At 39.5% G+C, this 23,242-nt stretch overlaps 1 protein-coding gene across 4 annotated transcripts in view; it reads right to left on the minus strand.

Moving 5' to 3' along the window:
- Positions 1–21,489, minus strand: part of LOC149185239 (putative plastid-lipid-associated protein 4, chloroplastic) — a 169,532-nt gene extending 148,043 nt beyond the window's left edge. For 3 of the 4 annotated variants that reach the window (XR_016257827.1, XR_016257826.1, XM_089419061.1), the window contains exons 1-2: positions 21,332–21,488; positions 21,170–21,241 (exon numbers count right to left, since the gene is read on the minus strand). Coding sequence is in view for 2 of the 4 variants with exons in the window: in XM_089419061.1 (XP_089275187.1) it covers positions 21,170–21,241; positions 21,332–21,421 (162 nt within the window). In the remaining 2 variants the exon portion in view is untranslated. Of the gene's footprint in view, positions 1–21,169; positions 21,242–21,331 lie in introns of all 4 variants that reach the window. The other variant, XM_089419060.1, reaches the window with a different exon arrangement.
- Between the last annotated feature and the right edge of the window lie 1,753 nt (positions 21,490–23,242).

The raw sequence follows: 23,242 nt of genomic DNA on the forward strand, positions 1-23,242 counted from the left end.
ATTCTCTTCTTCCATGCCTTGCAATTGGAGGTTCCTTCTAGCTTATTTTCAATCTTCATTGTCATGTCTTCTTTTCTTGATATAGATAGTAGACCTTTCTCTTCTTATATGATCTTTCCTTAATGATCTTCTTTTGTTCCTTCCTTCTTAACCCTTCTTTCAATAGACCTTCAAGCCGCCTTTTTCTTTTTCTTTCCTCCTTCACCTTAGCTTTGATACCATGTTAGAAAATTAGAAACGCGGAAAGATTCTCTTATGCTAATAATTACTTGTGATATTCTTGTAGTTTTATTAATTCTCCTTATGTTCTTCTTATATCTTCTTTTCATTAAACAATCATGAAATCAAAACATGAAGATCAATGACACCAGATATAGGCACTCAGCCAGGGCTAAAACCCCTCTATAGGGGAAAACCCAATCAAACTCTTCCACTAGTAAATCAAATTGAGATAGACCAAGACCTTAGACCAAAAGACTTCTCTCACTCCACCAAGTCAACCCTCAAATTGTCTTTCCAAACTTCAAAAATCAACTGCAGCAATATTGCATCAACATTGCATCATAGATAGAATTTTGGCCCAACTACTCCAGAATTTCGGCCCTATTGCAGCCCTGCAACTTCGGCCCTCCCGCAATTCTAGAATTTAGCACGTGTGAATCACAAGAGAGAGAAAATGGTCTCCAAACTTCTTCACTAGGGTCTCCTCTTCTTCGCTAGGGTTTTTCACCTTCTTCCTTGAATTTCGCACCCTCTTTTCTTCTCCAGCAACTACACATTGAACTTCTTGTGAATGTACTCCAAATGAGATCGAGTTGCTACCTATTTATAGTTTTTTGGCTCCAGGTTGAGACCGACTTGGTGGAGGAGACCTAAACGACCTATTTGATACTAAAATAAATTTCTTTTTTGACTGATAAAGCCCAAGAATGGTCTTTTACATATTGACAAGGACAAGGACTCTTGGTACAAACCCTAGAAGCCTACAATGGAGGCTTTAACCTAAAAATCATTGACCCAAGCATGAAACCCATGCTTTAATAAGTCAATTTCTTTAACAATAAAATTTATTTTTCTTTCTTTTAATAAATACATTACATTATGGCTCAAATACAATTATGAAGACCAACACTAGTTACATTTTTCAACACCTCAGACAAGTGTTCCAGCCTCAGGTGGTGTCAATGAGGCTAGGAACACAAGACCAGCAAATATCTCCAAGCCCAGTTTATTTTATATAGTGAAAATGTCTTAATTAAATTAATTAATCAGTGTTTAATTATTTTCCCAAGTTTTAACTTATGGAAATAGATTAATTAATTAGTATTAACTGAGACATGATCGATTTTCCTCTAAAGACTTCTTGTAAAGTTTCTAAGTGATCTTAGCCATCGATTATATCATTTCAGATCTAGATCTTGGTTGTTGATTTCTCAACAAGAGATTATAAAGGAAATTGATGGGCAGTCTTGGAGATCAATTCATTGCAGTGAAGAGGGCGTAGTGATAGCTTGGGGTTTGACACCAGTGGGGGTTTCAATAGCAGTGGAAGCATCATATTTGCGGAGTTTCTTTCATCAATATTCTTCCAGTTTTCGAGATCCGGAGGAATTTTCCCAGAGTTATTCTTCAAATAGAGAGGCCAAGATAGCCAAAAGAGGTCGTACGTGATTGCCAGAAGAGGTCGTACAAGTTACCAATTTAACAGATCGAGATTTTCAGTTGCAAAGGGAATTGCAGGAAATCAATTTGACAGCAAGAAAGGTGGATTGCAGGAATTCACAGTGTGAATTGCAAAGGAGGTCGCGTCAGGGTGTAGAGGGGAGATCGTAAGCCTTCTAGTGGAAAGATCGACCTATTGAGGTGAAGTAATATTTTTTCCAAAGCTTTGTCATGGTTTGGCAAGTAGTTGTAATATTTATCAATTGTAGAATTTGTTGAAGATTAATAATAAGACCCTCAGATCTGAAGAACTCGTTTTCCCTTCGAGGTTTTTCCTAGGACGTTTTCTCCAAAAATATTGTGTTTATTTTGTGATTGGTTTTCTCATCAGAGTTTTCGCAGTTTATTTAATTGGTGAAATTTGCAATTGTGTTTTATTTGTTATTTACAGTAAATAATTTGTTGGGACAAATAATTTGTTTAAAGATAGGAGAATAAAAACTAGATTAATTGCAAATAGAATTTTTCACAAATGTTGTCTAGCCCATGAGCATCAGAGAGCCAGAGGAACCACACGTGTGAGGCCATACAAGTTGCATTTGCCAGAAGAAGTCGTGTCAGGTTCCAGAGGGAGGCCGTGAGCCTTCTAGTGGTCAAATCGACTGGTGGAGGTGAATAAATATTTTTCCAAAGCTTTGTCGAGGTTTGGCAAGTAGTATTGTAATATTCATCAATTGCAGAATTTGTTGAAGATTAATAAAACTTTCAAATCTAAAGAACTGGTTTTCCCTTTGGGATTTTTCTAGGAATGTTTTGTCCAAAATTAATGTGTCCATTTTGTGATTGTTTTTTATCAGAGTTTCTGCAATTTTTTTTGTGAATATTGCAATTGTGTTTTTATCTAGTATTTTCAATATAATAATTTTGCTCAGAATTAAATACATTGGATAATTACCAATTGATTGCAATAAGCGATATTTTTATCGATTTTTCACACTGCACCTAATCAAATAATCCTGCGAGTAGCTTCCAAAGCCACATTGCTTCACAATTCACCAAACTAGCTACAATATACTCGGTTTCTACAGTCCTGAGTGCGACAAATGTTTGCTTCCTCCCCAAGCAAAATCCAAATTGAATCAACACCCTATCTACAACACTCTCTTCCCAATCTAATTCTGTATATCCATGCAGTTGTACTTCTCAATTTACATCCAACTGTACCATGTTGGTTCCGCAACACATGTTGTGCCATGGTTGCTTTTTGGTCACCCTAACTGGGTGCTCCTTCTGCCACTGTTGCTCTCACTGTCACGTGAGTCATATTCCTCACAACCTTGAGGTAGTTCTGACAATAGGAGCAATTGTCTCCTCATTGTCCTCTCCCTCTTTCTAGGAGAATCCTCGCTTTGTACTTATCTATGTTGCCATCAACCAAATGCTTGATCTTGTAAATCCACTTTGAAGTCATCACTGACTTTCCACAAATCTCGGCACAATGACATCCTTCAAACTTGCTGGCCTACCAACTCCCTCTGAACCGGGGCTCTTCCGGTCATGATGAGAGTACAACTTCTGCCTCTTGAGCACAAATCACTAATCCTGGGAAAATCCTCTTGCCACAAACTTTGCTTTGTTCTTCCCAGTGCTTTCATTTGTTGCCAAAGCCTTGGAAGCTTTTACAATGTACCTGCAACCCTCATTAGGAGATCATGGAAAAAAACGAGTATAACCCAACAAAAGAAACAAAGCAAAGAGGCTAACTAATAATAAAGAAATAATAATTAAGGAAGAGAGATATAAAATACTTATCTTTGAGGACTGAAGAGAATTTTGTCAACTTCCTCTTGATCCTTGCCTTCTTGCAAAATTCATGAATGTCCATCTGCAAGCTCTTCATCTTCATCAGTGATTAATGCATGATCTTGTCTTTCCTTGCTGTTGATTTTTGGTAGCATCAGATATGCTCTAGCCTTGAAATTTGGAGGAGAGACTAAGGCACATGAAATCTCCAAGACCCAAAAATCATTTTGAGAAATTCCATCCGAATGAGGAGTTGTTAAAATAATTAATATTTTTAATGGGTTCCTAAGTCTAAACTTAGGAAAATAAAAATATTAATGGGTATTAATAAAGATAAGGATGAGAAGCTTCAAAGAGACGAGGATCAAGTCTGTTTTAATCTTAGTCGTTGATGAGGGACTTAATCTCAGTCGTTGATTCATCAACAGGGAAAGTATAAGAGAAGACTTGAGGTTCATTTGGAGACACATTGAAAGATACTTAGTATTTCAAGGAAATTCGATTCTCAAGGAAGAGGAGATCGATTTCAGAGGGAGTTGCAGGGTGGAGGAAGAGAAGGGCTTCAGCAGCAAGCAGTGATCGAGGAGGAGGTGATGCAGGGGCAGTGGAAGACAGCGCAGAAAGAGAGACGCAATCCAGAGGAGAGACGCAAGGCCTACATAGGCTGACGCAAAGGGACGCAGAGCCACGTTCGGTCAATCATCATGATGCAGGGGTGACGCAGAAGTGGGAGCAGGGTCTCCAAAGTGTCAGATGGTCTTAGAGGGAAAGTCTCAGGTGTTTTCTTTCAGTTTCTCTGTAAAATCATTCCTTGTAAAAGCAATTGTTGTTGAAGATTAACAAAGCCCTCATCTGCTACACCGGTTTTCCCGCATTGGGTTTTTCCGGGGAGAATTGTCCAAAAATAAATGTGTCAACGTGATTGATTCTTGTGCATGTATTTTTCTCTGGGTAATTGTGTGATAACTGCAGAAGAATTTATTTTAATATTTGCTAAAGGAATTTCGTAAATAACTTATTGAGAATAATAAGTAGGTGAAATAAATCAGTTGTTGTAGTGATAGAATTTCAGTTTAGAAATTTTCACATGGTATCAGAGCAGAGATCCGACAACAGGGAAGGAAAATTGATTATGGGTCAAGAGCATGATGCAGAGGCATCCACTCAAGGGGACTCGCGTAGATTTTCAGAAGAATGCACAAGGGACGAATATTCGATGTTAGCTTCCAAATTGGAAGAAGAAGTCACTTGCCTTGCAAGCTCTGCCTCCTCGGAGGTTTGGTATATAGATAGTGGAGCTTCCTGGCATATGACAGGAATCCGAGAATGTTTTTTAGATTATTAGGAAGAAAGAATGAATTTTCAGATCACCATGGGGAATAAGGCAAAGTGTACTCCAGTAGGAAGAGGTACCATAGTTTTTCAAACCGAAGCAGGAGAGCGACTTTGGGCAACCAATGTGCTGCATGTGCCGGGATTGGGATGAACTTACTTTCCGTATCTCAACTTCAAAACAAGGGCTATGACATTTTCTTCATTAAGGAGAAAGTATATGTCAAACACCCAAGTTGGAAAAAGAAGGCTCAAATTGGAATCAAAAGTAACAAGTTGTACAGGTTACAGCTAGAATCACCAATGGCACTGATAGGCAGTAATGGAGACAAAGACTTGAATGAGCTATGGCACAAGAGGATGGGACACTTACACCATGGGGCTCTGAGAATTCTCAAGAAAACAGTATCAAGAGTTCCAAAACTAAGTATTGAACGGGATGATGTATGCAGAGGGTGCACTCTGGGCAAGTATGCCAAAGCTGTGTTTTCCAAAAGTAACAATAGGGCGAAGAGTGTGCTAGGATTGATACACTCAGACATCTGCGGACTGATGTCCACAAAATCTCTTAGTGGTGCCGAGTACTTCGTCACCTTCATCAATGACCATTCCAGGAAGACTTGGATCTACTTTCTGAAAACCAAGGATAAGGTTTTTGGTCGATTCAAAGAGTTCAAGGCTCTAGTGGAGAATCTGACAGGAAAGAAGATAAAAGTGTTGCACTCGAACAATGGTGGAGAGTATGTTGACAAGGACTTCACTGATTTTTGCGCTAAGGAAGGCATCAGAAGAGAGTGGACAACTCCCTATAATCCGAAGCAGAATGTAGCAGAAAGGAAAAACAAGATTATTGTGGAAGCAGCTAGGGCAATGCTGTATGATCAGGATATGCCTAAATTCCTGTGGGAAGAAGCATGCAGCATGACTGTTTATGTCCAAAACAGGACTCCTCAGAGGGCATTGGGCAAAATCACTCCGGAGAAGGTCTTCACTGGGAAGACACCTGAAGTCGGTCATTTCAGAATATTTGGGAGTTCAGCATATTGTTGTATACCCAAAGAGAAGAGAAAGAAATTAGATCAAACTACTGAGAAAGGATATCTTGTGGGATATAGTGAGAATGCTAAGGCATATAGAATCTATCTTCTAGAGAGTAGGAAGGTAGTAGTTTGGCGGGATGTAAAGTTCATGGAGGATAGAGCTTTCAGAAAATACGAGAAATGCCTTCCGAGGAGCAGTCGAAAGAAGATTCATTGGTCAAACCACTTCAATCAGCAGAAACTGGTACCAGAAATCCTCCTAAAGACAAGGCTTCAGAATAGGAGGAATGTTAGGTCCCTATAATACGAGTGATTCCCCCATTACTATTGTCATTGTAGCCCTTATTGTTATTATTGTGCCCCTATTGTCCCCATATTGTTATTATTGTGCCCTTATATTATTATTGTTATGTCGGCTTTGATTAAATTGTGAACCCTTAGACTCCTATATATAGAAAGGAGGTTTTGTCATTTGTATAATCCAATAATTGTTCATTTGTGTAATGTAAAGGAGGTTGCCCCCTCAAAGAGGCTGATTTTGAAGGCATTGATCTCTCTTTTCTTCCATTTTGTGAGTTGGTTGCATAACAAGGAATCTCAAGAAGAAGAGGAGTTGATAGATGTACCTACTACCAGTGGAAGAACAAGCAAGGAACTCCGACAGATTCTACGGGATGCAGAAGACTTCATTGGTGCACCCAAGAATAGTAAAAGGGAGCGAAGACAACCAGACAGATATCAGGCCTTAGTAGCTCAGGTTGGGGAACCTTCTAGTTTTCAGGAGGTCGTTCAGCATCAAGTACGCGTAGATGTTATGGTGGAGGAATATTGTTGATTTGGGATAGCATCGGATGTGCTCTAGCCACGAAAATTGGTGGAGAGGCTAAAGCACATGAGATCTCCAATACCCAGAAATGGTTTGGGCAGATTCTAAACAGTTTGGGAGATATTAAAATAATTAATATTTTTAATGGAGTCCCTAAGTCTAAACTTAGGGAAAATAAAATATTAATGTGAATTAATATAAAATTGTGTTAGAAGGGTCCAAAAGTCATGGATCAAGCCAGAGTTAATCTTAGCCGTTGATTTTTCAACAAGAAAAGTATATAAGGAGGCTTGAGGGTCACTTGGAGAATACACCAAAGTGATCAGTCATTCTATTCTCTAGAGCGGGGTTTGCTAAGAGAGATAGAATCAGTGATCAGCAGCGAGGGGCAGTGAATACAGAAGCAAAGAGGCATAGAGGGTACCGAGAGAATCAGCGCAGAAGCCAGGAGAGAGGGACGCAAAGCCAACCAGAGGCCACGCAGAACCAACTAGGGCCCACGCAGAGGCAGCCAGGAGCTGCGCAGTGCCTCAGAGAGCCAGCGTGGGTGACGCAGAGGCTCTAGAGGCTGACATAGTGCCTCTAGAGGTTGACGCAGGGGTTATTGGGCTGACACTGGGCCAGGAAGGGCTGATGCAGTGCCTAGAGGTAGACGCTGGGGTTTTCGTGGGGAAGATTAGAGCTGGGAGCTATCGGAGTGCTTATCTGGGGTTCCAGCCGGAATATCTGCTTCCGAGTAGAGAGGTATTACTATCGAGATTATTCTCTGTTGGGTGAGCCGGTTTTGGCACCCAGATTGTATTCAGAAACTGCATAATAATAAAACCCTCAAATAGTTGCACCGGTGTTTCCGCATTGGGTTTTTCCGGGGACATTGGTCCAAAAACAACGATGTCACTTGTGTGCTTGTTTTGTTTCCTTCAGTTGATGATCTGTAATGTGTTGAGCATGTACTTGTATTTATTCTCAGTATTTACATGGTAAATAACTTGTTAATTAATCAGAACAAGTAGGTAGAAATAAATCAGAAAGTACATGAAGAGTTTCTAATAGTTAGACTTCGAAATTCCAACAAATACAGCTCTAAAATGGTCAATGATGTCTGGGAAGTGGTACCTAGGCCTCAGGATAGATCAGTGGTAGGTTCAAGATGGATCTACAAGGTCAAATATGCTGCAGGCGACAGTGTGGATAAATACAAAGCCAGGTTTGTGGCTAAGGGGTATGCTTAGAGGAAGTGATAGACTACGAAGAAACCTTCGCCCTAGTAGCCAGGTATACTTCTATTAGGACCGTGATATCTCTTGCAACGCAGATGGGGTGGGAGATCCATCAGATGGATGTCAAGATGGCATTCTTGAATAGGGTAATAGAAGAGAAAGTATACATCGAACAACCAGAAGGTTTTGAGACACGTGAGAAGAAATCTCATGTATGCAGATTAAAGAAAGCCTTGTATGGGCTGAAACAGGCACCTAGGGCATGGTACGGTCGAATTGATGGCTACTTGCAGAAGATGGGGTTCGTCAAGAGTGACGCAAACCCTAATCTCTATTATCTGGTTGTAGAGAATGAGCCTCTAATCCTAGTGTTATATGTGGATGATCTCTTCCTGACAGGATCATCCAAGCTCATCAAAGACTACAAGAAGAACCTAGCCAAATAATTCGACATGGAGGATTTGGGACAGATGCATTATTTTCTGGGGTTTGAAGTTTGGCAAGAGAAGGGGGAGATCTTCCTGGGACAAGGGAGATATGCTATAGAAATCTTGAAGAGATTCAGGATGCAAGACTGTAGACCTATGGCTACTCCAATGATCACCAATTGGAAGAAGATTGATGCATCAGAAGATAAAGATGTTGATCCCACCTTGTACAGGTAGCTCATAGGGTCCCTGATGTATCTGGTCAATACCAGGCCAGACATTTGTTACGCTGTCAACACCCTCAGTCAGTTCATGGTAGAACCTAAGAGGGCGCACTGGGCAGCAGCCAAACATGTTCTCAGGTATATACAAGGAACAGTCAAGCATGGACTATTGTACACCAGAGGTAATGACATCAGGCTGAGTGGGTTCACTGACACAGATTGGGCTGGAAGTTCAGTAGATCGGAAAAGTACAACTGGGTACTGTTTCAACATTGGATCAGGAATGACCTCCTGGTGCAGTAGGAAACAGAAATTCGTGGCTCTGAGCTCAGCTGAAGCAGAATATATGGCAGCTAGCACAGCTTCATGCGAAGCCATATGGCTTAGGAAATTGCTTGTGAATCTATTCAGGAGAAGGATGGAAGCGACTAGGATCATGTGTGATAATCAGAGTTGCATCAAGCTCTCTGAGAATCCAATATTTCATGATCGGTTGAAGCACATTGATATCAAGTGTCACTTTGTCAAAGACTGTGTCCAACAAGGGGCAATATAGTTGAGGTACACTCCTACAGGAGAACAGGTGGCAGACATCCTCACCAAGGCTCTAGGAAGAACAAAGTTTGTTCATTTCAGGGAGAAGATGGGGATGGTAAAGAATCCATTTCAATAATGGATAAGTATCAGAAGTTGCAGTGCAACAGTTAGCAGTGGCAGTGCTATGGGCAGCATGATGCAGCAGGTTGAGAGGGAGCTGCAGTACAGGAGCAGCAGTGACAGTGGCAGTGTCATGGGCAGCAATACAGGAAGCAGCAGTGCAGGGGATGTGAGGCAGCAAGCCAAGCATTAGCACAAGTACCGATGCAGAAGATCAGTGTGATGTTTCTATAGTGAAGCATTGTTAGAGCACATTCCTCACTAAGAGGGAGTCTTGATTTTTGGTAGCATCAAATATGCTCTAGCCTTGAAATTTGGAAGAGAGGCTAAGGCACATGAGATCTCCAAGACCCAAAAATTGTTTTGAGAAATTCCGTCTGAATGAGGATTTATTAAAATAATTAATATTTTTAATGGGTTCCTAAGTCTAAACTTAGGAAAATAAAAATATTAATGGGTAATAATAAAGATAAAGATGAGAAGCTTCTAAGAGACGAGGATCAAGTCTGTTTTAATCTTAGCCGTTGATTAGGGACTTAATCTCGGTCGTTGATTCATCAACAAGAAAAGTATAAGAGAAGACTTGAGGGTCATTTGGAGACACACCGGCAAATACTCAATATCTCAAGGAAATTCGATTCTCAAGGAAGAGGAGATCGATTTCAGAGGGAGTTGCAGGGTGGAGGAAGAGGAGGGCTTCAGCAACAGGCAGTGATCGAGGAGGAGGTGATGCAGGGGCAATGGAAGACAGTGCATAAAGAGAGACGCAGTCCAGAGGAGAGACGCAGGGCCTACGCAGAGGGACGCAGAGCCACTCAGAGCCACACTGGGTCAATCAGAGTGACGCAGGGGTGACACAGAAGTGGGAGCAGGGTCTCCAAAGTGTCAGATGGTCTCAGAGGGAAAGTCTCAGGTGTTTTCTTTCAGTTTCTCTATAAAATCATTCCTTGTAAAAGCAATTGCTGTTGAAGATTAATAAAGCCCTCATCTGCTACACCGGTTTTCCCGCATTGGGTTTTTTTGGGGACAATTGTCCAAAAATAACTGTGTCGATGTGATTGATTCTTGTGCATGTATTTTTCTCTGGGTAATTGTGTAATAACTGCAGTATAATTTATTTTAATATTTGTTGAAGGAATTTCGTAAATAACTTATTGAGAATAATAAGTAGGTCAAATAAATCAGTTGTTGCAGTGATAGAATTTCAGTTTAGAAATTTTCACACTTGCATGATATAGGGTTTCCACGTTCAATGAAATCATCAACTTTTGAATCTAGTTCTAGGGTTTTGTCCAAAAAGTTCAAACCCTAGGGATTTCATTATCATATTCAACTCCCTTTATTTCTGGAGCAGCTCTCTTGAATCCAATTGAGTTGATCATGTCCCAAATATTTGAAGGAAAAGTTTGTCATATATTGTTCTAACAACAGCTAGAATCAGACAATAGCCTTCTAACTTATCTTAGTCAAATCACAGCAATACAATGCAAGTCATCCTTTGCATTCTTGACAAGAACCCTTACACAAGGATACAAGATATTTCCATAGTAGTGCAAGGTATGTTAGATACTTAGATCTTGTGAGAATTTCTAAACAGAAATTCTATCACTGCAGCAATTGATTTATTTCACCTACTTGTTATTCCCAATAAGTTATTTATGAAATCCCTTTAGTAAATATTAAAATAAATTCTACTGCAGATATCACATCATTATACAGAAACAAATATATGCACAAGAATCAATCACATCAACACAGTTATTTTTGAACAATTGTCCCCTGAAAAACCCAATGCAGGAAACCGATGCAGCAAAGGAGAGTTATATTAATCTTCAGCAACAATCGCTTTTATAGAAAAATTTACATCGACACTGGGAGAAAACACCTGAGACTTTTCTTCAAGACTTTCTGACAACCTAGAGAGCTTCCTTTCTCTACTGCATCAGCGCTACGTCATTCTGCGTGGCTTTGCGCAGCTCTGGTCCCTCTTTGCGTCATCCCTGCGTCTACCTTTGTGCTGTCTCATAGAGTCCCTGCGTCACTTCTTCTAAGCTCCGTGATTTCTACTCATCCCCCCTCTTCCTCCACCCTGCAACTCTCCCTTTGAAATTGATTTTCCTTGGGGATACTGAGTATCTGTTGGTGCATCTCCAAATGACCCTCAAGTCTTTTCTTATACTTTTCCTGTTGATGAATCAATGGCCGAGATTAAGTCCCTAATCAACGGCTAAGATTAAAACAAACTTGATGCTTGTCTCTTAGAAGCTTCTCATACTTATCTTTATTAATACCCATTAATATTTTTATTTTCTTAAGTTTAGACTTAGGAACCCATTAAAATATTAATTATCTTAATAACTCCTCATCCGGATAGAATTTCTCAAAACGATTTATGGGTCTTGGAGATCTCATGTGCCTTAGCCTATCCTCCAAATTTCAAGGCTAGAACACATCCAATGCTACCACAAATTAATAGATCTTTGCAACTTCAAAGCAACACTCTCTTGAACACATGTCTTGCAGTATAATGTAACCAAGGGAATTGTCCCTACATCATACTCCTGGATAACAAACATTCTAGGCACAAGTGTATGGAATACATTTGCTCCATCTCTCTTAGCAATTCTTATTCTGTCTTTAGGTCTTATAGATATTTGAACCATAATCCAAATTTACTACTTCTTGAAGCTACAGATCAATAGGGTACCTTCACATCCACAAGCTCATGAACAACCGTAAGACATATCTTTCAAATCTTCTAGGTTTTTACAAAACCATAAGTTTATCAGCTCTGCGACATACTTCGTTAAGGATTTTATTTTGCTTGAATTATCTAACCGTAAACTATCTCAAGAGTTTTGACTCTATATCAGTTATAAGTCTGTCTGGTCATATTTTGTTGGACTTTCTTCAAGTGTACAGACTTCCTTTATACATTCAGTCTTCCTTCAATCTTTACGAATTAGCATCAATCTTTTATATTGATACTCAGCCTTCCTTATACTGTCAGGACACACCAAAATCTTCTGGCCACCTTCTCGGCCTTTATGGTCATTTTTGGCCCCTTGCAGCCAACCTTTTTCATTCTGAGGTATTTCGGACTATCTAAGGTACTTCGGACTATTCTGCAGCCTAGTCCTTCGGCCCTTCGGCCCTCTAACAGTTGGAATGAGGCTTTTCTCATCTTCTTTTAGGCCTAATCTCACGCTGGTTGTGTATCTCTTTTATTTCATAAAGAGAGAGGATTTTGGATAGTCTTCCCTTCAATTGGATCTCAATCATTTGACTACTCTAAGGTTTTTCTTTTACCAACCTCGCTTAGATACCATGTTGATTTTTTGTGACTTTCTAATTTGATAATTACTTCTTGCAATTTCTTATAATAATATTTCTTGTGTTCACATTCATCATAAAGCAATTATACAAAATACCTCAACAGTGTAAACAAAAATGCCAGTAGGATCATAAAGAGACAGTCAAACACACAAGACACAGAATTTTACCCTGGAAAAACCCACTTGGGGAAAAACCCAACAACCTTTTCCTTAGAGAAATTATTCAAGTCAACAAGAGATACAACCTTATCTTCACAGTCAAACTGGCCATGAACAAACCTAGGTCAAACCTAGTCAAGCAAAATAAGTAGAACTGTCCATAAAATTAAGTCTGCCTCAGAGATTAAGTCTGCCGAGATGTTAGGTCTGCCTCAGAATTTGGTCTGCCCAGATTCGATCTGCTCAAAGATGGTCTGCCCAAATTCTCGACTTGCCCTTTAAACTTGATCTGCGCTTGTCTCTCTTCTCCTTAGCTTGAACAAAATTGATCTGAATTGCCAGTAAATTGATGAAGTCTAATGGGTATATATAGTGATTGGATGAACTAGAATTGGTGTCTGATAGGTCAAGAAGACTTGATCTTTTGGAGGGCCGACTTGGCATTCTTGGAGCCAAAATTTCAAATTTAGAAATTCAAATCTCCCTCTTTCGAAGCTGACAAGAAGAACATGTCTTGTATCTATTATTACATATATTTGAAGGGCTAAAACATTAATTATGAAGACCGACCATAGCTACAAAATTCAACAATAACAATTCCCAAGTTTGAGAATCTTTGGTCCTCCTCAACGATCCAAAATGGATTTTGGATAGACTCTTAAGTCTAAGTATTCCTCACTGAGGAAAAATGAAATTCCAAGGAAGTCCCTGGAACTAGTCCCATTGCAGAGATCGTCTCATTCTGAATCTACTGCAATTTCAATGGGCCAAAACTGACTTAGGATGTAGAAGTTATTATAAAATGAAGCTGCTTATATCCCTTGTAAAAAGGAGCAAAATCCACTAATAATGGGACCCAAAAACATGAAGAAAACCATGAAATCGAGCCTATCGGAGGCATAAACATATATATATATATGGCTCATATACATTATGGGCCATATTAACACTATCGGGAGCTATCAAAGGAGCAAAGGATGCGTTTAACACTATCGGGGCCAAAAGACCCATGCATATATGCATTCAACACTATCGGCGGTCAAAAACATAGGTATAGTGGAATACACTATCGGAGGGGGAAAGCTTATATATATATATAGATCGGCACATATGTATATATCGGCGACAACGTAAACGACGGGTTCGGTTATAGGCCATCACCCCAAAACCCCCGACTGCGATGTATGTTGCAAACCCGATGGTTCGATTGCAACATGGTTCAATGCAATATCGCATCCGCATATGTATCGAATCAACGTGTGTCATAAGGGAAGACCCCTGGGCTGTAGCTCTGCGATACACCGATCGACGATCAGCGAACCCCCGATGCCAGGGCCAATATACATTGCGACATGCGATATGCAATCAGCCGGACCCGATGGGGCGATAAGCCAGATTTTATATATTTTCAAATCCGCCGAAAGGCAGTTTTATATGTATTTCCGCATGTTTTATTGTATTGCGAAATACAAAGGAGCAGGCCAATTGCGATATGCAATGGCGATCCCCAAGCGGACCCGATGGCGCTATAAAGCGGGATTATGAATGTTTGAAGTCCAATATATTGGGTTTTATGTGGATTTCCCATGTTTTCACAGCAGCATTCTCTGTGTAAACAGAGAACGACTGTTTCAGAAGAATTTAAAGCGCTGATTGCCCTTCCGTGCAAAACAAATGGCCACCATACCTTGGGACATTATCAATGACTATTAAACGCTCCAGAAGGAAGGTGAAGGGACAGCGACTGGGAGCTAGAGAGCCCGAGAGCTGAAATGAACAGACAAGCGCCGATGGGCTTAAAAAGCCGTTCCATGACAGAAGCAGGGGTTGGCTAAGTCTGAGAGCACGATTAAGAGGTATAAGCAGGCAGCGCGGAGGCAGAGGAAGCTCCAGAAGCGCAGAGGGGCTTGGACGCTGAGAATTTGCCAAGAGGGTAGTCCACAGCATGAAGTGAATGCGTGAGCAAAGTTGGAGCGCTGAGGAACCCATTGGGAAGCTCAGTGTGCCAGAGCACTTGATAGAGGGAAGCCACCAGAGGTTGGAGGCAGCGCATAAATACTTCGGTGAAGTATCAAACAACAAAGAGACCGAATGATCGAGCTGTTGCTAGTATTGTTTGAGTTGAAGATAGAAGAAGGAGTCCAGAGACAGTAAATAATTCTGAGGGAGTCAGAGAAGCCAGAAGCTCAAAGGAGCTCAAGCACTGACAGAAAGAATTAGTCTAGAGAAGCTTAGATCTGTTTGCAGCTAAAGGACAGCCAGGGGTAAGATGGTATTCTGAGCCCATTGGTTCATTTGTAAACCATATGGAGTTGAGTCGCGGACTTGTAAAAGAATTCAGCCATAATCCCAAAGAGCCTAATCGAGTTGATTAGAGCTCAAGGAGACGTAGCCCAAGATATCAGGGTGAACTCCATATTACATTGTTGTCTCATATGTTTGTTTTACTGCTGCATTATACACTGTTATATGCATTTATATATATGTTCAAGCACATTTGAATATCAGCATACACAGCAGATTTTAAAAGCACATAACAGCCAACAATAAAAACAAGCATATGCCTATACTTTAAAGCATTTCTTAATTCCGCATTGGTTAATCATTAAACACTGGGAATATTCAAGCTTTGGAAGTGGGAGAGGTTCTTGTAAGCTAGACAAGAAGCCTAAGAGCCCCATTTTCAGATCAGGTGGTATCAGAGCTTAAGATTGATTAACCGCACCTTTAGGAAGCTTATATCAGAATGCTTGATTGACAAAGCAAAGACTGCTTGTCTGAAAGGTGTTTGAACAGCAAAAGGTTGATTGTATGCTTGTTTTGCAGACTGACTATTTCTGAGTTTACAGAGGTAAAGGGAAAGCTATTGATAGCGAAGGACAAGAAGGAGAAGGGCTAAAGGCATTCTTCTATCCCAAAGGACCTCAAGACAATCCAAAGCACAAGAGGTTTGTTGCAAGAGGTTGCTTAAATAAGCTCTTTATTTATCTTGTTGAAGTTTTTTTTTTGTTCATTGGCATAATGACAACTTCTACAAGTGGGTCCTCAAATTCTGCTCTCTTCACAAGACTCTTTGATGAAGACATGAAGCAAGAATTATCCACCATGATGGATATGGTGAGAGAAATGTATGAGGATGGAAGGAAGAGCAGCATACTTAGAAAGCAGTTGAATTCCATGAAGGAAGAGAAGCAATTGCTTGCTGACAGACTGCAGGAAATGGAGAGGCAACTTCATATTGCAAATATGAACCTGAAAAGGATGCATGAGTTGGAGTCACAGCTCTTTGTTGCCAAAGAAGCCTTAGTCAAGTATCAGCTTGAAGAAGAGGTAAGCCATTCCAGTTTGTCTTCAAATTCTTCTGAGAATGCTTGTATTGGTTCTTTTGAGAAACATACTAAAGGCATAGGTTCCAAGCTAATGTCCAAGATGGGCTATGAAGGAAAGGGCTTGGGAAAGCATGCACAAGGTATCATTGAACCAATAATGATTGAGGAAAGGCCTAAGTATTTGGGTCTTGGCTATGGACAGTCTTATGGAGAGAGTTCCAAAGTTGCGATGCAGGCCATTGAAACAATCCCAAGAAGGAGTTTCATTGCAGGTCCGCTATCTCAAGAGTGTGAAGATTGTGTTCAGGAGGAATGCAATGGCTTGAAACATCATTTGCAGGGTGCAGGTGTTCAGAAGCACACCCTTGAACCAAAGAGTTGTGGAAACTCTAACAACATCGAAGACATTGATGGGATTCCAAAGGGAGCCACTTCTTCATTTGCTTCACCTCCTCATGAAGGCAATAAAGGTGAAAGAGGCAGGTATAAATCTGGTTCTAGCCATTTTCCTTTTGATTGTGCAAAGCATGATAAATTTCCACATAGATATGGGAAAAGAATTGCATGTTCCTTTTGTGGTTTGGATAACCATCATGTTTCTAGATGTTGGAAGAGAATGGCCACATACAGGAAACTTTTGAAGGAAAGAAAGCAAGCAGCCAAAGGTCCATTGGACAAGGCAAATCGCGCTATCAAGAGGATGCACATGCAGTGCACTCACTGCCATAAGCAAGGGCATCTTGCTGAAAGGTGTTGGACTCTGAATCCAGCAATGCTTCCACTAAAGCTGAGGGAGAAGGTGGAAAGAGAAGATGGCAGAAATGGAAAGGAAGATTCCATGATTGATGTGTCTCAAAATGATTCACCTATTGATGCTAATGTGCAGACAAAGGAAGGACCTTTGAAATGGATTGGTAAGAAATGGTTAGAGTTCTTATCCAATTAAAGATTGCATGTCTATTGATGCATCTGTTTGCATTCTTTTGTTGATGGAATGCAAGTTGCAAGTTTATACCAAAAATGGTGAATGGACAAAGTTGAGTAGGAGGCTCACTTTGTTGTTGCAACATTATGTTTATTTCAGCTTCGAAAGTACAATGTGCTTAAGCGAAAGTTGAAGGATGAAATGCATGCATGAAATGATGTGCATAAACAAAGGGATGTCAATGATTTCCTTGTATTTGAACATGTATGTGTAATTAACTTGCAGGGTTGATTGCTTTGACATGCATGTGATGCCATGTTGACTTGAAAGAAGTTAACTTGGTCTCCAAATGGAGATGATGATGAAAGTTTCATCTTTTGAAAAAGAGTCCTAATGGTCTTTTTCTACATGCTTGACTTGAAGAGTCATTTGCTTTAAAGGCATGTTTCCTGGGCTGTTATCTAGTCCATCATTTGTATGCAAACGTAAGACATGGAGGTGTTCACAAGATGTGAAATCTGTTTCTTTTGTTGAAGCAGGAGTTTAGTCCATCCAGTTGTTGTCTGTATGCCTGTTGTTGTTAACAGTTGTTGTTGACAGCTTGTCAAACAGGTACAAATGAAAGTTTTGTGGAGCAGATGTACTTCACATTTGTTTGAGCCACCTTGGATCAATGATCAAGGCAAAGAAGCTCAAAACTACCTTATATGACCATTCAACAGAAGTTCTGCAGGAAGGCAATGAGGAAGAGAGTTCTTCTCAAGAAGACCAGCCCATCCAGAGAAGGGAAGTGATCAAAAACTTTGGTTCAGAGGCACTATGCAAAGGCAAGTGTAGGGAGGCTGAAAGAAGAGGGTGAGTCACTCTCATTTACTGTTCAGATCAGTATATCAGTCTTTTGGAGACCAAAAGTTCTTTTAGTGGGGAGGCATGATCCAAAATGGATTTTGGATAGACTCCTAAGTCTAAGTATTCATCACTGAAGAAAAATGAAAGTCCAAGGAAGTCCCTAGAACTAGTCCCATTGCAAAGATCATCTCATTCTGAATCTATTGCAATTTCAATGGGCCAAAACTGACTTAGGATGAAGAAGTTATTATAAAATGAAGCTGCTTATATCCCTTGTAAAAAGGAGCAAAATCCACTAATAATGGAACCGAAAAACATGAAGAAAACCATGAAATAGTATTAGAGGCATAAACATATATATATATATATATATGGGTCATATACACTATGGGCGGCATAAACCCATATTAACACTATCGGGAGCTATCAAAGGAGCAAAAGATGCGTTTAACACTATCGGGGGCCAAAAGACCCATACATATATGCATTCAACACTATCGGCGGTCAAAAACATAGGTATAGTGGAATACACTATCGGAGCGAGAAAGCTTATATATATATATATATATATATATATATATATATATATATATATATAGATATATATCGGCGAAAACGTAATCGACAGGTTCGGTTATAGGCCATCACCCCAAAAGCCCCAACTACGATGTATGTTGTAGACCCGATGGTCCGATTGCAACATGGTTCAATGTAATATCGCATTCGCATATGTATCAGATCGGCGTGTGTCAAAAGGGAAGACCCCCGGGCTGTAGCTCTGCGATACGCTGATCGGCGATCGGCAAACCCCCGATGCCAGGGCCAATATACATTGTGACATGCGATATGCGATCAGCCGGACCCGATGAGGCGATAAGCCAAATTTTATATGTTTTTAAATCCGTCGAAAGGCAGTTTTATATGTATTTCCGCATGTTTTATTGTATTACGAAATACAAAGGAGCAGGCCAATTGCGATATGCGATGGCGATCCCCAGGCAAACCCGATGGCGCTATAAAGCGGGATTATGAATGTTTGAAGTCCGATATATTGGGTTTTATGCGGATTTCCCATGTTTTCACAGCGTTCTCTGTGTAAACAAAGAACGACTGTTTCAGAAGAATTTAAAGCGCTGATTGCCCTTCCGTGCAAAACAAATGGCCACCATACCTTGGGACGTTATCAATGACTATTAAACGCTCCAGAAGGAAGGTGAAGGGACAGCGACCGGGAGCCAGAGAGCCCGAGAGCTGAAACGAACAGACAAGCGCCGATGGGCTTAAAAAGTCGTTCCATGACAGAAGCAGGGGTTGGCTGAGTCTGAGAGCACGATTAAGAGGTATAAGCAGGCAGCGCGGAGGCAGAGGAAGCTCCAGAAGCGCAGAGGGGCTTGGACGCTGAGAATTTTCCAAGAGGGCAGTCCACAACATGAAGTGAATGCGTGAGCAGAGTTGGAGCGCTAAGGAACCCATTGGGAAGCTCGGTGTGCCAGAGCGCTTGATAGAGCGAAGCCACCAGAGGTTGGAGGCAGCGCATAAATACTTCGGTGAAGTATCAGACAGCAAAGAGACCGAATGATCGAGCTATTGTTGGTATTGTTTGAGTTGAAGACAGAAGGAGTCTAGAGACAGTAAATAATTTTGAGGGAGTCAGAGAAGCCAGAAGCTCAAAGGAGCTCAGGCACTGACAGAAAGAATTAGTCCAGAGAAGCTTAAATCTGTTTGCAACTAAAGGACATCCAGGGGTAAGATGGTATTCTGAGCCCATTGGTTCATTTGTAAACCATATGGAGTTGAGTTGCGGACTTGTAAAAGAATTCAGCCATAATCCCAAAGAGCCCAATCGAGTTGATTAGAGCTCAAGGAGACGTAGCCCAAGATATCAGGGTGAACTCCATATTACATTGTTGTCTCATATGTTTGTTTTACTGCTGCATTATACACTGTTATATGCATTTATATATATGTTCATGCACATTTGAATATCAGCATACACAGCAGATTTTAAAAGCACATAACAGCCAACAATAAAAACAAGCATACGCCTGTACTTTAAAGCATTTCTTAATTCCGCATTGTTAATCATTAAAGACTTGGGAATATTCAAGCTTTGAAAGTGGGAGAGGTTCTTGTAAGCTAGACAAGAAGCTTAAGAGCCCCATTTTCAGATCACTCAATAAAAGAGACTCCCAAAATTGTTGTCAATTACTGAGCCATGGGATCGAGGGAAAAGTTAGTCAGCAACTATGATTGTTGGAAGTTGTCCTTAGCTCCGGAAGCTTCACAAAAGATGTCATGGCCAATCTTCCAGCAAACTGTTTCCTCCGTTGATGCTAAGCCCATAAGAATGGTATCATCAATGAACAATTAGCAGCTGACTTTCGCCGCAGGGACTACTTATATGCCCTTTGGGAATCTTGTTTCTTGAAGTCATGCAAAGATACTAGGGAGCCCTTCTGCTGCCAAAATACAAAGAAGGAATGCAGGCAAACAACCTTGTCTGAACCCCTTTTAAGAGACATAGAACCAAGTTGGGGAGACATTCACCAGGACTGAAATGTCTGCTGCGTACAAAATGCTCTTGACCCAGAGGATGTTATGCCAGTGAACGCCTTTCCACTGAGGGATTGAAATTAAGGAGTCCCGTTGCAACTTGTCATAAACCTTTTCCATGTCGACTTTTAGGAGCTTGTAGGTCAGTTTCTGTGTTTTGAACGTATGAATAGCCTCTCCAACATTTCTGATGCTGTTCATTATCTTCCTTTCTGGGACTAATTCACCTGATGAGCAGAGACCAGATGAGACATAATACCAGAGAGTTCCAAAACGAGGTGCTTGGCATCTATGTTGTAGCTGAGAAATTAGGTGCCATTTCCAAATTTCATCCGAAGCCCTTCGTTCAGGTATTAGAGCCACAAAAATGGCATCTATTGAAGGACGATCTCGCGCTTCGTTTTACTTTCCATGGCAGTGTCCGCCTAGAATCCAAATACTACCTAAACAATTTCTTGTTGAACATTATATATCTGGTCTAGTGTTTTTGGTATCAGCTCCCCAGACTTATTATAGTCTGTAACATGCTAGGCCGGAGGTTTACAACGTTCATGAATTAAAGCCACAGGCAATATAGCTGCATAATATGCTAAAGCCCAGGGGTTCTGACCATATACATGAGGCAGGTAATAAACAGTTACTTTTAACAACAGAGCATATCATTCAGCCATTAAACTGCTTTCAGACAGACATAGTAGGAAATTAACATTTTTAAATAAATTGGATTGAGCTAGTTTTGGTAAACTCCCACCCATCTAGCCCTAACCGACTGGAAATTAAGGCATTAAAAGAGGCAGAAAGCCAAAAACAAAAGTGATTTAACTTACCAGATTTTGTAATGAAAAGTGGATGTAGCTCTGCGCTTGAATTCTGTGGAGGTTGCGTGTCACAGATACCACCTACAATGAATAATGAATGAATTAGAATCAGATCAGTGCTCGCACTCCTGTATTTGAAAAAAACAAATCACATAGAAAGTGCTCGAATACCCGAGAGGATGGAACTGGTGAGAGCGATCTCGTTGGGGTGGCGACCCAAGGAGACAGGGAGAGAGCCATGGGATTTTTGTTAGATGACATTGAAGCATTGTGGATAAGAGTTATGTGGGGTGGCGAAAATCAAAATTTATTTTCCCAACATTGGAAAAAGAAGGCATATAAGTGTTGTATAGTTTGGTATGGTGCATGAATACTTAAATTTAATATGAAAGCATTGTGGATAAGAGTTATGTGGGATTGGCTAAAGCCAAAAGTTATTCACAAGTGTATTGGAAAAAGGTGTATAAGTGTTGTGCGTTATATAGTTTGTTTGGTTGTCTCAAAGCCTTCAGTAAGGTCGTAAGGTGTATAAGTGTTGTCTAGTTTGTTTAGTAGTCTCAAAGCCTTCCGTAAAGTAGAGTTTTAGGATATTAAAATAACATAGACATCAAAATTTTAGGGTTTAATTTTCTTTTATTTAAGGAATCACTAACAGGATTGCTAGGATTTTTAGGAAGTATGAATTTCTTTCAATTTTTAGACCTTTAAACATAATTAGGAGCTCCTTAAGTTTGGTCAAAAACCTTGTGGACCCTAAGAATATGATAGGTGTTTATATGATCCCATATCTCTGCGGGACCTTTACATTGGTGAAACTGGTCACTCAATAAATCAAAGGATCCATGAGCATGTTGCATACATCAAACATGGGAGGACCTGCTCCTTGACTTTAGCAAAACGTGCGGAAAAGACAAAACACCACATCTATATAGAAGAGGCTAAGGTGATTGTAAAGATTGATCATTTTCATCACTGGAAGTTTAGGGAGGCCATAGAAATTGAAAGAAGGTTAGGTAATCTTAATAGAGACGATGGTTGGAAGATTAGCAGTTGTTGGATCGCGGTCCTTTCTTTTTTATTTTATTTTTATGTATTCCTTTCTTTGTTTCTTCATTTTGTTGTATCATCCTATCTTCTAATGGTTAATAGCATGTGTTTCCTCCTAAGATGTCACAGGTTCAAAAGCGAAGGGATAGAGTATGTATGCCTTCATAGACTTAGTAGTCAAAACGCTACACGGAGGTGGGTACCTTGTCCCACAAACAAAGGGGTCTCATACACCAATTTGGTGTTTGGCTTGGTCGTGACCTTAAAATTGGATAATCATAATAATATCTATTATTAATTTAATTTTACTACATTTTATCAATATTTTAATTATATTCCTTTACTATTTCTTTGGTTTATTTAGTCTATTTATGGTCTATTAATCATATGTATTTTTACTTCTAAATAATTTATATGTTAAAATAAATTAGTAATTTATATGTTAGAATAAGATATTTTTACTTTTTTATTATTTTTTTCTTTTTTTGTTTTTTTTGGGGTTATATTTGGCCTTTGCCTTGGTGTTCTTCTTTTATTGTACTTTATTCTATTTTGTTTTTTTTATTATTATTATTTTTTATTGATTATTTTATTTTATTTCACTTTATTCATTTATTTATATTATTTATTTATCTATTTATATTTTTGAAGTCTTTCTGTGTTTTGATTTACATGTATTATTTTTAAAGTTTATTTGAAAAGAAAAAAAAAAATTCAATCTCAACAGTTTCTTGATTTTCAATTAAGTTTATTGTTAATTTCTTATGTTCCTTAGCTTCCAATTAATTTTTAAAATTATACATATATTTATTTATTCTACATATTTATTCTTTATTATATATTTATTAATTTTTTACCTTGAACATGTATTGTGATATTTGACTAGATTTAGTCATCATATTTTAATTATTTCTATTTTATTTTCATTATTTTAACTCTATTTATTATTAAATTTTGGAATGTTATTCTTTATGATCGTTTTTTGGAATGTTATTCTTTATGATCGTTTTATAGTTGTTTGACTTTATTCTTTGT

Source organism: Pinus tabuliformis, chromosome 3_2, assembly GCF_031772625.1.
Source record: "Pinus tabuliformis cultivar Carrire ecotype Pingquan chromosome 3_2, CPIR1, whole genome shotgun sequence".
NCBI lineage: Eukaryota > Viridiplantae > Streptophyta > Pinopsida > Pinales > Pinaceae > Pinus > Pinus tabuliformis.